At 34.2% G+C, this 14236-nt stretch overlaps 1 protein-coding gene across 2 annotated transcripts in view; it reads right to left on the bottom strand.

Moving 5' to 3' along the window:
• The window catches only part of brinp3a.1 (bone morphogenetic protein/retinoic acid inducible neural-specific 3a, tandem duplicate 1), a 64389-nt gene extending 54040 nt beyond the window's left edge, over positions 1 to 10349 (bottom strand). Inside the window, exons 1-2 of one of the 2 annotated variants that reach the window (XM_056460131.1) lie at positions 9858 to 10349; positions 8307 to 8578 (exon numbers count right to left, since the gene is read on the bottom strand). In XM_056460131.1, coding sequence (XP_056316106.1) covers positions 8307 to 8536 — 230 coding nt within the window. In that variant the 5' untranslated portion in view covers positions 8537 to 8578; positions 9858 to 10349. Of the gene's footprint in view, positions 1 to 8306; positions 8582 to 9857 lie in introns of both variants that reach the window. The other variant, XM_056460130.1, reaches the window with a different exon arrangement.
• Between the last annotated feature and the right edge of the window lie 3887 nt (positions 10350 to 14236).

The following is a 14236-nucleotide window of genomic DNA, read 5'->3' on the forward strand; positions in this document are numbered from 1 at the left end:
TGGCAGGAACAAGTATACACAGAAATGCCCTTACTTTGCTTATCAGGTGAATATGTGGTATTCATACATACAAATACATACATGTGTTCATAAATGGAATATCCACACTCCACAGAGAAGAATATTGCACTATTTTGAACAACAAACAGGCCTTTGTATGGTACAATGAGATAAATGGGTTTCATAGTGCAGTGCTTTCCATGTCTAGTGTGAAAGCCAGTCAATATTTTCAGATGTTTTCTCTTTCGCATATTGGATGCAATTCCTAACAATAATGTGTTCAGATGCTTGCACATGACCAGTCTTTTGCTTCACAAGATCTCGATATATCATCAGTATGAACAGGTATTAATTTTATGTTTTTGTTTTGTTTATGTACTTGCAATTCATGAATATCCACGGACCACATTTTCAGCTAAAAATATGTAATATTCCAATAAAGATAAACAAAACGCAGCTAAAATGCGAATTGAATTAATGGAACTGGAATATCGCATAAAAGATATGCAAATAAAGAAGTGTTTCCATCCAACAAGTGAAAGAGAACAAAATCATCACTTCCTGATTAACTGATGCCAAATATCAACAGTAAAATCTAAATCTGCTGCAGTTGGAGAAGCTGCGTGAATCTTTTCTTTATTTAATAAATGACTTTCACCTCATGGTGTTTAAAGCCATGAGACGCAGAGCGCAGACACTCTTGACAGTCCTGGAGGTAATTACTAATATATTAACACTAATACTGAAATGGTTAAGGCGTTTTAGAATGTGCATACTGGAATTTGTTTTGTAAAAGTGTTTCCATCATAGTTTATGCGCATCTTAGCATTTCCATTAACCGATTTTTTTATGCACATATCCAAAATGCGCATAAAAATAGGTGGATGAAAACGTAGCTACTGACAGATTTTCTCTTAAAATAAGTGTTTAGATATTTCATGACCCTCGTTGCATGGGATGCTGATAAAACATTTGATTTTTAAGATTATTGGCAGCTCTAATTTCAAGAATTATCTTTAACTATTATTTTTCCCTTTGCCCTTTATTACCAAGTACCAGCTGTGTTTATACTGCTGTCCTAACTTGATTTTCAATTGAAGTCTAACCTGAGGCAAATTGAGAGCTGAGGCTACACCTCATTAGTTGTGTTTATCAAACACTTCTTCATGCTAACATTAATCTGATGTAAACATGCTCATTAAGCCCTCACTCACTCCTGCCGTTTAGGACTTTGGGAAACTTTCTGGACCTAAAATTAGAGCTAATTGCTCAACAAAGGACGTTTGCTGTTTATTCAAAGAGTATTTCTTCATACTGAAATATTAAGTCATCAAAGCCTCAGTCATCATTGCTCCTGTCAGTTGTGAGATATGACTTAACATATACACCTCTGTGTGTTTCCATCATTCAACTCCCATAAGGGAAGACCAACAGCTCATCTCTCTCAGTCGAGCTCTGGCCCTGATAAACTGAACTAGCAAAACAATCTACCATAGCAATGACCGAGCAGCCAGTAGGTGTTTTGTCCTTGATTGTGTTTCCAATGCAAGTGCAAGCATACTCAGGGGATATGCATGTCTTGAAACATAAATAATGAGACGATTAGCTAGGGCCTGACGCTACTAGCCTGATCTCTCTCTTTCTTTCCCTCTCTCTCTTTTGCTCTCTCTCTCTCTTTCTTTCTCTCTCTCTCTCAATCTTACATAGGATGAATTAGAGTATTATGGGATGCCTCATCTCTCTTGTGTACACTGCTTGCTCTGTTATGTTAGCTACAGTATAGCGTATTGTGTTGGGTAGCTGGGCTGTCATCTGGGAAAATCTAATATGTTTGTACAGTATAAATCAGAGATGTGATTTTGATTAAATATATATTTCTGTAACATGAAAATATTGTGCGGTCCCATAATCAATCAACATGCAGATTAATGACATTACTATTAATATGTGCCTCAGCCTACATTTCTGCTAAATGTAAAATATGTTGTTTCAGGTACGTTTCGTTGCTTATTTCAGATGACAAATCCTCTAGAGGGCACTGTCTACATTTGTGTGAATCTGAAATACGCTATTTGAGGTACATTTTGTTAAGAAGTTGTCCATATGGAGATAGACAGGTAAGGATGTGAGCAATCCTATGTAAATTTCAACCTAGCCATTGTAAAAAAGAAATGTAGTTTTCACTAAAATAGCTAAATCCTTTAATCCTAGTTTTTTTGTGTAGGCTTGTATTTTACAGGACTGCAAAAATACTCAAATATGTCTCTGTCATTGATTTCAAACAATTATATTTGTTTTACCAAAATCACACAAGTGCCAATTTCACCTGTGTTACATCTATAATGAAGATTTTTCCTCATAAATGCAAAAATGTTCAATAAAATAAAATCAGTAATTTTAGTTCTATAGTGAGCCGACTCTTGTCCTTTTGATTAGTATTGTTTCTTTTGGGTTATGCAGTTTAAGTCACACAATTTCTGCAAAGTATGTTGTAGACTGTAAACTCACTAACTTTTTGTTCACATCCATAACGCATGCTGTGTTGTTTTTACTTGCATTTTCACTTTTGAAATTGGTGATCACACACTATGTGTATACAGGCCATGGTGGTACTGAACACTGAAAGTAAAATGGTACTATGACTGAACAACATGCAACACCTACTACTGTATATAGACTAAAATCACAAATTGGGCTTATACGTTTTTAATTTGCATCTGCATTATTAGTCAATGAAAAAAAATTGTATAACACAATATCAGACTTAAAATATAACTGGTGAAAGCAACATAAACCTTTCTGATGTAACAGAAAAATGATGCCATTTTAAAGTTAGATGTATTACACAGCTCTTTTATTATTTGTTTCTGATTGGTTATTCACAACATTCCAAGGTATGTTATATTAGGGATAAAGTGCATCCAGGAGGTTGTTGTCGCAGAATAAAGCTTAATAGGTTCATCATTGTATAAGACTGAATGACTTTATTCTTAAAAAAAACAACAGGATGTAATTTATCCCACTAACGACATGGCTACCTGCCACAAAATATGAAAACATCACAAAACATTGTTCTCAGCTGAATAGTTACTGATTCTTTAATTCAAAACAAAACTGAGAGAAATGAAAACAGATGATGGAGAATACACTACTCAGTCCCAAGATGGCACCAAACAGTCAAAAACAGTGGCATGAAAGACAAGCAGATACATGTGAGTGCGGATGTAAGTATATGGATTTGAATGTATTCACTGATGGTCTAGGTTATTTGAAGTTTCCGGATGAGCCTGTGTTATTTAGCAGTTGTTATCTCGGGATAACATTACTTTAAATGTTGTGACTGATCAAAATCAAATTTTCCATACAGCCACCACTGAAACTAATAACACAGGCTCATCCCAGTTCTTCAAATCATCGTGACTGTTATAAAATACATTAATATCCATATTTATTTCTTGAATATTTGGCACCATTTTGCGACTGAATATTAAGTAGGTTAGCATACACTGCTTTGGGCCATTTTTGTTTGTGTAAGCTTTGTTTAAAAAAAGAGTACATTTTTACAGCCCAGAGTGTTTCGTTTTGTGGGAAGTAACTGTGTAATAAGCAGGGTTATATACATCTAGGCGGTTGTTTTCGCAGAATAAAGCCCTTCAGTTTTATACCACTTTGCGTTGATGTAAGACTGATGGCTTTTGCTCTGTTAGTACAACCTCCTTGTTGTATATTATCCCATACATGGCATTTGAGATCAGCATAAAACAACTTTAATTAAAGTATCAATCTATTTGAGTATTAGATTTATATTAGACTTTTACTATTTAGGTGATTTAGTTAAACTGGTAATTTTTTAATTGATAAAACTGTGACTCTATGATTGTAATTATAAAAACCAATTAAGATGTTTTTTGTGTGTGTGTGTGTGGCTAAGATTGTTGTCTAACTGTGAGTTATTTCAGTGAATAAATAAGATCTAGATTAAATAACATTTGTATAAAAGCAAATATCTTGCTGTTGAGTTTAAAAATAGGTATAACCTATAGCTGGTTTGAGAAAATATTACAAAGGCAAAATAAATCCTACAGTAATGAAAAGGTGTGCAATGCAACCTTTTCATTCCATGAATGAAAAAGCTTGTCAAATATGCCATACCAGAGGGCCTTCATGTGTTTAATTTGAAATTCCACACCGGTGAACATCACAGTCTTTGCTCCGATTCGATTTCCAGGACAACACCGAGATATATTCGTTTGATAAGAGCAGTTCAAAGAATTTATGCAGAACCCAGCTGTCAGTAATGTCCTGTACACAGTACACACACGAATGCATTAGTTAAATATCCCACTAAAATAGCACAAAGTAGAGCCACTAATTGAGCAATCAATGATCTGAGGCTTTTATGGAAAATCTTCAGACATTACTGTCGTTAAGCTAAACATTTTCCGTCTAAAGCTATTTGAATGTGGAAGAGGCCAGAGGCTAATAGACCTCTAATGCTTCAGGCATTAATAACGCTTATGACTTGTACATTTTTTAAGAATGTATAATAATTCAATTATATTTATTCCACTTAAACCCTTTCTGAAGCTTTTTTAATTGGAATTCTTGATTAATTCATCACCATCCTCATTCCCTGGGCTAGAAAAAACAACTGTGTCTGAGTTTATGGTATAGTTAAATACGTTTTTAATTTTAGGATTTTACAGTCTCCCATTTAATGTAGATTAATCATAAAATGTGAGCCTTAGCAGATTTTACAGTTTAACCGCATATTCCTTTGGTTTTTTTTACCTTTTTTTATTTGTTGCCTTTTATTTTTTCTATTATTTGAACTCATTTCTGAAGGTTGCATCCTTTTCTGTTTAATAATGTGAAGCTGGCGTTAATACATAAACGATACTGTATACTGATTAATCTGTATACATTAATGTTTCAAATAACATTTGTTATAATACAGAGTCAAAATATGGGAGAAATAAGAATGCTAAACATCATATTTTTTAGTCACGACTCTAATGTACTAAGAAAAAAGGATGGGCCATTTAACATCCTTAAAAAAACAGCAAATAGTTTAAACAACCACACATAACAAGGCAGCATATCTATGTGTTTAAATGCCCTTAACACTTTTAATTCCAGTAAAAGACAAAGTACACATGTCCTGTTTAATTCTGATGCGCAAAGCACTCTGTCGACTTTAAACATCAAGTCCCATTCCAGAGTGGAGGAAAACTTGAGCAAGACAGTGTTTGCGTGGGAGAATTACTGCTTATCCTCATTGTTGCTCACACAGCTCTGGCTAAGCCGACAATTGCTGTCACCTTGTGCTCAGGGAGCTTGGCTATTAGCATCTACGGGAGGAACAAGTGAGCACGTATATGCTCCGGCAACCTTTTCCACTGCCATCGGCTTGTCCGCCTCACCCACCCATCCTCCCGTGCAGAGCCTCCCATCATACACTTGTCAGGCAGCATATGTCTGGTGTTTTATGAGATCCCTTTCATGCATCTGACAGGAGGGATAGACACTACCAAGTCTTTACTATACCCTTGGGCTCTGTTCAACCTTTGGCGGAAGGTAAATGGGGAGAATGAGAATATAACATCTGACACAAATTTACATTCGATCTGTGTCACCCCACACCAACTAGATACCTTTGTACTTATGAGTTTGTATTGACCTAAGTTAATTTACGCAAACACAAACTAAAAAAGCAGATGCTGACGTTACAGAACTTTCGAATTTGCTTTTCTAAAAAAGTTTTAAGTTGACTTATGACTTGTAAATTATGTTCAAGTCTTTATTATTATTATTATTATTATTATTATTATTATTATTATTATTATTATTATTATTATTATTATTATTATTATTAATAATAATTTTGGAAAATGCTCCAGACTTAATTTCTAATGTCTGAATTTCACGTTTGACATTTTAAAAACCAAGTTTACATGAGAAACACAAATATTTATTGTCCTTTAATTGGATTATTAAACATTCATGTGGGACTATAGCTCAAGTATTTATTATGGTTTTAGCTATGGTAACCATGTAATAAAGTTTGAGTGGTTAATTATAAAAGGTTCTTGTAAATAACTCATTTATATTACATATATAGCTTTAAATAAACAAAGTGTACTAAAAATTAGAATTCCTTTCTGTTTAAAGATCTCACATCTAATCCGATGTGACTTGCTGTTTCTGCTTCTCACCAAATTCCATTTCCACACTATTTTATTTTGTGTGCGTGAAGAAACCAATACCACACGTACTTCAGTTTTCAAAGAACTCTATAAAAAGACCAAAGAAGAGATGATAGAATGTCTGCCACGTGCACACGCTCATATAAAACTGTTCCAATGTCACACATCATTATCTTTCCTCAAATGTCTCATACAAGGCAAAGAGTGTTAAGAGGCCAGGAAGCAGAATTGATTCTCTCTCAACTCAGATCTGTAGCAGATGCAAACCTGTCCCTCTCTGTAGTGCCAGTGTGAGAACAAGGTACTTAAAAGTCATTCAGGCACAAGGGATGTTGGGATAGCAGCCCTGCCTAGCATGTAAAGTAAAGCCATACACCCAGGCAGGCGGACGCACACACATGCACACTCTAGCTGCTGCTTTCCACCAGCAGGGGGAGATCTGACATTGAGAAAGCACAACTGTACTTTTGTTGACTCCTAAAGTCTGTCTCTAGCAAAAAATAAAATTCAAATCAAGCCAGCGGAGCATTCACAGATACACACGTATGTTGAGGAGAGCGCAACTGACTAACCCCAATGTTGCCATCTCCATCTGCGCCTGGCAGAGTTGTCCAATCGCTCTGCCAAATGAGCGTGTCAGTCAGGTTCAGTTCAGCCAACGCTTTTCCCGCTTTTTTTCCTCCTCCCCTTTTGGGCTGTTTATCACTTCATCTAATCCTCAGCTCTAACTCAGCACAACTTCCCTCAACACCTCACCTCACATCAGTTGCGACTAATAATCTGGCATTAAAAAGTTTCGACCTACACTTTGAAGTTGGACAGCTGTCTGGCACTTAGAAAAATCTCCTAGAGAAACTCTGCTACTCATTTCACATCAAAAAAAGGAATTGTAGAATATTATAATAAAATATTACATATATAAATGTTTAAATATTATTTTGTTGTGTGTTACTTAAATCCCCTGTCCATGTTGTCCATATACAAGTATACCATAGGGAAACATATACTATGCTCAGCATATATAAGTAAACCCCTCACAAATCTATCCTTTAAATTCATATTTTTGATAGGAAGATATACAATATTATATTTGTGCATACATATTAGATTAGTCAGTACTGAAACTAAATGTGGAGCTTATCTTAACTTACAATAACAATCTAAAAACTAGTACAGCCAAATTTATGTTATAGAAAAATATTAAATACACATTTAAAAAAGAGGAAAAATCAAAAGAAGCAAAAAAAAATTGTTTTTGAAATATTTTGCTTGAATTTAATTGTATTATCTTTAATTTCTAAATATGTTTGGTGACTAAAATATTATTTTAATAAATATATCTGTTTATTAAATCTGTTTTGTTTAACTGCACCAAAATACATTGCCTATATTCACTGAGAAATGGATCAAAATACTCATTTTCATAATGGGGTGTACTCAATTATGCTGAGCACTGTATAAATCATGTAAAATATTCAACTTTTCTATTTCTTTATTTTATTTACAGTGTGTACAAAATGTATAATGTAATATGTTCAGTTAGTATACATGTAATACTGGTCTGTACTTCTTTCTGGTCCATATAAAAGTACAATATATTACTGTGATATCTATATCTATAGATGGAGGTTTTTTAGACACTATTTATTTACTTACAGTAAATGTAGAATTGCATTTTTTACAAAATATAAAATACAATACAACATATTCAAACTGTATTTTTTACAAAAATATATTTTTTAATATTTTATATGCAATATATTTGTTTTAATATTCTATTATTATATTTGTATTGCTTTATTTGCGCAGTTTCATGACAACATTTTCTCCATTCTTCAGTCCAGCCTAGTGGCAGTGTTCTGCTCTGTTCTACTCTATTTGACTGTTTTATGTGCAAATCTGCTCTGAAGATAAATGAATAAATAAATAAACGAGCCAGCCTCCATAAAGTTCCTCGTCAACCTCTTGGTAAACGATAATAAACGATAATATGTGTACAAGCCAATGAAAAAGCGCCATATATTCTGCATATCCCAAAACAAGTCCAACACATTCTACCCGTCCCTGGCAATAAATAGCAGACATCATTATCCAACTCACCTGTAAATCTTGTATTTGGTTGTGAAGCCCTGTTGATAACGCTCCACAAATTCAGCAAATTCCTGCGAGTGATGAAAAGGCCCTTTATCTGAAAGGAGCCACCCAAATGGACCAGCGGCATCATGGGAGGCTGCCACAGGGGCGAGAACCCAGCAGTGAAGGCTTAGTACAACACACACCCATAGACTCATCAGATACGCCAGTCTAAAATCAGTACACTGGCAGCTCATGCTTCACCCTGCGACTCGACATTCTCTCCAAACTTTCCTCGCCTTCTGAAACAACAAAGACAATACATTGAATCCAAGTGTGAATAACTGCTCCCTGACACATCTTTTTTCTTTCTAACACAGCCGTGAGTACAGTGAAAGTCAGGATTTTCAATCTGATGTCTTTATAGGAGGTCTGTAGAGACACCATATCATACATATAGGAAACATTTCATATTATACTACTATTCATAATAGTTTAGATGCAAAAAACCTTTAAGTGCTGTCTAAAATTTCTGCTAAAATTAGCATTTTTCTCAGGTTGTTGTGTGTTGTTTCAGTAATTTTACTCTTTACTCAAAGAATAGGTTATTTTAATTGCCTTCAAAGCGAAATAACTGAACATAAACATAAGAGGTTAAGAAAAATGCTAATTTTAGAGGAAATTTTCAGACGGCACTTAAAGGTTTTTGCATCTGAACTCTTCATAATTTAATTGTTTTGTCATGCATATTACTAGCATATTGGCTGTTTATTAATACTTATAAAGCACATATTCATTTATTGTTTTGCATTGCCTTATTGACCCAAACCCATTCCTAAACATTAGCTCTTACAACTATCTTACAACCGATATGCAATAATTATCGATTAGCAAAATATTGAGGGGAGTCCCCTAATCTAAATCTAACTAGGATTCTATGAAAATTGAAACTTTAAACATTTTGTTTTGTTTGGCATTTTCTAATTATGAGTTGATTAAAATTTGAATAATGTATTATCTGAAAAATCTAGCTTGGTGGTCTCTGGGTTGTCTGAGAGTCTGGTATGGGGTCCATGAGTTTTTAAAGATTGAAAACCCCTGGTTTAAAGTAAAAAAAAAAAAAACAGACTTAAACTATTCGAATATATATATATTTGTATCCACTCTTTCAAAAAATAAAGGGTCTTTAGTGGCATCGATGGTTTCATGAAGTACTCCACTAAACGGTTTCATCCCAGAAATGGTTGTTTACAGTGGAAAAAAAAATTTCTTTATATTGTCAAAATGTTCTTCACACTATAAAATGATTTAAGAACTTTTGCCAACAAGGTTCTTGAGAGAAGCCAACAAGGTTCTTATATGGCATCCCTGAAAAAACCCTTTCTGGTTCTTTCTGGTACCCTTTTTAACCTCTTAGTACATACATATGCATACATATATATGATTATGCTTGTAATTATTATAATTAGTATTTTAGTATCATTATTAAAACGTTATTTTACTTAATATATTCTAATTCGAATTATTGTAATTGTACGTGTATTTTAATTTAAATTAAATATAGGTAAAATAAATTACCTTCTCCAGGTGTCCGATGTTTTAATCACTGAAGTCAAAAAAACCCTCTAGAGTTTTACAATTAAAGGCAACTGATTGTAAACGCAACGCATAGGCAGATTGCTGAGGGTGACCTTTGAAGATTTGGCTCAGTTCAACTTGTTTTAAACACCATGGCAAAGCGAGAAGAGCCCTGGAAACACAGCATCCAACTCTCCGCTTCCACTATCGAGTATATTTCCAACGTCTTGTGCTGTATAATCCGGGTAAGGAGAGGAAAAAACTATCGCGGGGAGCAGCAGCGGCTCTGCCTTCACTCTTCTTTCTCCAGGTAGATAGGTCTCTTATGGATTGGAAGTTACGGTGAAGCAATCCCATAACCATTAACGGCTGACGCGATTAAAGTCTACTGTCTCCCCTCGGTCGGCATATTAACTTAACCCGGTGTCCATGAAGCACTAAATAAATGTAGACTCCGGAGGTCCACTCTGTGCAACTGCGCGTATGTCGGATGCTCAGACTCGACGCTTCGCATACACACCATGAAAATATCCAATTTATTTCAGAGACAAGCCTCCTCTACTCCTCATTGGCTGTTCCCGCGCGGGAAGGGAGGGGTTTCAGGGCTCAGAGAAACACTTTGTCAGGGTCACAGGGAGTTTCAACGTTGTGTGCTTGCTATCATATAATACTTATTTATGAATGGGGTGTTTGTGATACAAAATAATGGCTTCAAGAGTTTCCTAACTGAACATGTATTTAACTGGATTTACATTTTATTTATTTCATAAATAAATTAAAAAAAAATATATATATATATATTATATAATTTCGGTTTATTCTACAAATAAAAAAAATTTCTTCTAAATTTAACACACACATACTTTTTTTATTTGAAATTTGGAATAAATGTTCTCAGACCTTTATGGAACAAAACACCTACTAACATTTTATTTAAACTCATGTCTATAATAAATTAATATAGAGATTAAAAAATGCAATCTTGTATTTCATTCATTCATTCAATTTTTTTTAGCTTAGTCCCTTCATTTATCAGGGATTGGCTCAGCGGAATGAACCACCGACTTATCCAGCATATGTTTTATGCACAGCGGATGCCCTTCCAGCTGCAACCCAGTACTGGGAAACTGGCCCAATTTGTTTATTCAATTCACCTATGCCACATGTCTTTGGACTGTAACCCGGAGCACCCGGAGGAAACCTACGCCAACATGGGGAGAACATGCAAACTCCACACAGAAATGCCAAATGACCCAGCTGGGACTCGAACCAGTGACCTTCTTGCTGTGAGGCGACAGTGCTAACCACTGAGCCACCACGTCACCCTCTTCTATTTCAATAATTGTTTATTTAAATACTACAACAAGCTGACAATTCACTTCTATGTTCACTTTATTGTAATAAAATTTAAAAATATGATTTCAATAAAACTTTATAGGTTTATAGGGTATATTAAAACAAATATCAAGGGCACATGAAATTATACTACAAAACACAAAATCATGCAATGATGTATTTTGGTGTTTTGTGTACAGTTATGCACAAATAAACATTTATGAGATAAATAATTGCATTTTGATTTTCCACAACTGACTGTAGAATTAAATTTAAAAAAATGTAAAAAAAAAAATGTGCAGTATATTTTACATGACTAAAATATTTAATTATTAAAAATAATATTTTACATAAAAATAAATGTGAGAATGTTTTAAAAAAACAAAGCCACACAAATTTAACAAACTCTAAAATAAGAATCAAGATTTTGAATCAAATATTATCACAAAATAAGAAAATAAATAAATACATATTATGAATAATAAACTATATTTTTGTAAACTAAATATTATCATAATCAAATAAATTGTTAACATTTTTTTTTATTTACACAATATTTAGCTGTAATATGAACTGTATTTTACTGTAAGATAGTTATGCAGTATGTTACTGTATTTTAAAGAAAATTACTGTATATTTTACAGTAAAGATGTACAATACTGAAAATACATATACAGCAATACAAATGGTGCTGTAGATGTACACTACCTGACAAAAGTCTTGTCATCAATCCCAGTTGTAAGAGCAACAAATAATGATATGACTTCTAGTTGATCATTTGGAAAAGTGGCAGAAGGTAGATTTTTCCAATGAATCATCTGTTGAACTGCATCTCAATCATTACAAATACTGCAGAAGACCTATTGGAACCCGCATGGACCCAAGATTCTCCCAGATATAAGTCAAGTTTGGGGAAGGAAAAAACATGGTTTGGGAATACATTCAGTTCGAGGGCATGCAAGAGATCTGCAGAGTGAATGGCAGCATCAACAGCCTGAGGTATCAAGACATTTGTGCTGCCCATTACATTACAAACTACAGGAGAGGGCAGATTCTTCAGCAGGATAGCACTCCTTCTCATACTTCAGCCTCCACATCAAAGTTCCTGAAAGCAAAGAAAGTCAAGGTGCTCCAGGATTGGCCAGCCTAGTCACCAGATATCAACATTATCAAGCATGTCTGGGGTTATTAATAAGTTATTTGAGTCATTGCAGAGATGTAAGGATGCAGTCGTCCAAGGTCATGGGAGTCATACTGTACACAATATTAATTCTTTTTCTACTGCACCATGACTTTATATTTTATACTGTACATTATTTCTGTTAAGTAAAAAGACTATTGTCTAAACAAAGCCAGACTTTACTGTCCTATGTAAATTATTAAAAATCAAGGCATGATCATATTTTATTCTGGTAAAATAAACGTGATCTAGAGGCCTTTACCTTTCATTTAAGCTACTTCTGATACCAAATGATCAACTAGAAGTCAAGTTATTATTTGTTGTTCCTAAAACTTGAATAGGCGACAAGACTTTTGTCAGGTGGTGTAAATACAGTATTTTTGCTGTATTGCTGATGTTACCTTAAAAATTATTTCAAATTGTTAATATTGTATTATAAATAATATTATCTTCTTTCACATATAGTGGTAATAATTATCTTCTTAATAAGCTAGAAATAAACTATTAAAACATCTAATCAAACAAGGGTGCTGGACTGACCATGCTAACATCTGTTTTAAACACAAGAATGAGCAAAAACAGTCAGACATTGGCTTCCAATTGATTCACGGTGATCGACCATGTGAGGAAATGAGCAATCTTGAGAGAAAAGGAAGGGGAAGAAATCAAAGACGAAATCAAATCAAGCCCTCGCAGAAAGAGAGCGAGCGAAATATCAGCACTGTTTCTGCAAAGATGTTTTTAGATGATGCAGATACTGAATAGGCATCCAGTGGATTGTGCGGAAAACAGCTGTTTGACAAAGCTGAGACAGCAGTCTTTAAAGCCAGCGTGTTTTAGTGTGTGAAATCTCAACACAGAGACTTTTATCAATGCATAGACAGGAAGCCATTACAATAGGTAAATATTCACTTCAGATGCAGCCTTGATGGTGTCTGTGAAGTGTTGTCTTGATGAAGGGCAATCAAGGAAGCAAAGTAAAGATAATATTTTAATTATCCACCATCTTGACAGCTGAGGCAAGGCATTTTTGCATATTGCATCGAATGCATTATGCTTATTCACTTTTCCCCCTTATTCCTCTCTCTCTCTTCCTCCTGTAAATAGGATGGACTGTGAAAACATGAGAATCTTTGGACAATGTAATTGAAAAATTTACTCCAGCAAACACTGTGCACTTGCCTGCATAATTAGCTTGAAGATGCCCATTACAAATTAAAGTAAAAGTACATCCAAGCAAAATAAAAACTCTGCCATGATTTACTCATCCTCCGCTTGTTCCAAACCTTTCTTCAGTTCAACACAAACATTTTTAGAATTATTGTGGAAACAGGTAGACATTTAGTGTGGTTACATGGACAACAGATTATAGGGAAACTTTTTTGGGTGACACTTTACTTGAAGGGGTGTTCATAAGATTGCATTAAACCTTTATAATCATGACATGATGCATGTCATGAATGTGAATGAGAGTTTATGCATGCTTATGACAATGATTGATGATGGTCTTGCAGGCATTATAAATATGTCATGAGTTTTATAACACCATCATTGATATATATTTTTTTGACCTCAACTGCAGTGGTACAAGCTAAATTTGTCATAAAAATGCTATTAAATATTAATGATGCTGTTATAAATTATTTAACAGAGTAATGACCCTTTTAATAAGACACTTTACAAATACAGTTTGTTCTGCTAAAACATGATCAGAAAAATTTTTATAACACAATTATAATGGCTTCATGACAATCATGTTTATGACAGACTTATGACAATTTTTGTTGTCTTGGTAATTTAAAGTTGTCATGACAAAGACAAAAACAGGTTGTGATGAATTTATGTCAAGATGTCATAACAAACA

This window comes from Danio aesculapii, chromosome 6 (assembly GCF_903798145.1).
Source record: "Danio aesculapii chromosome 6, fDanAes4.1, whole genome shotgun sequence".
Classification (NCBI taxonomy): domain Eukaryota; kingdom Metazoa; phylum Chordata; class Actinopteri; order Cypriniformes; family Danionidae; genus Danio; species Danio aesculapii.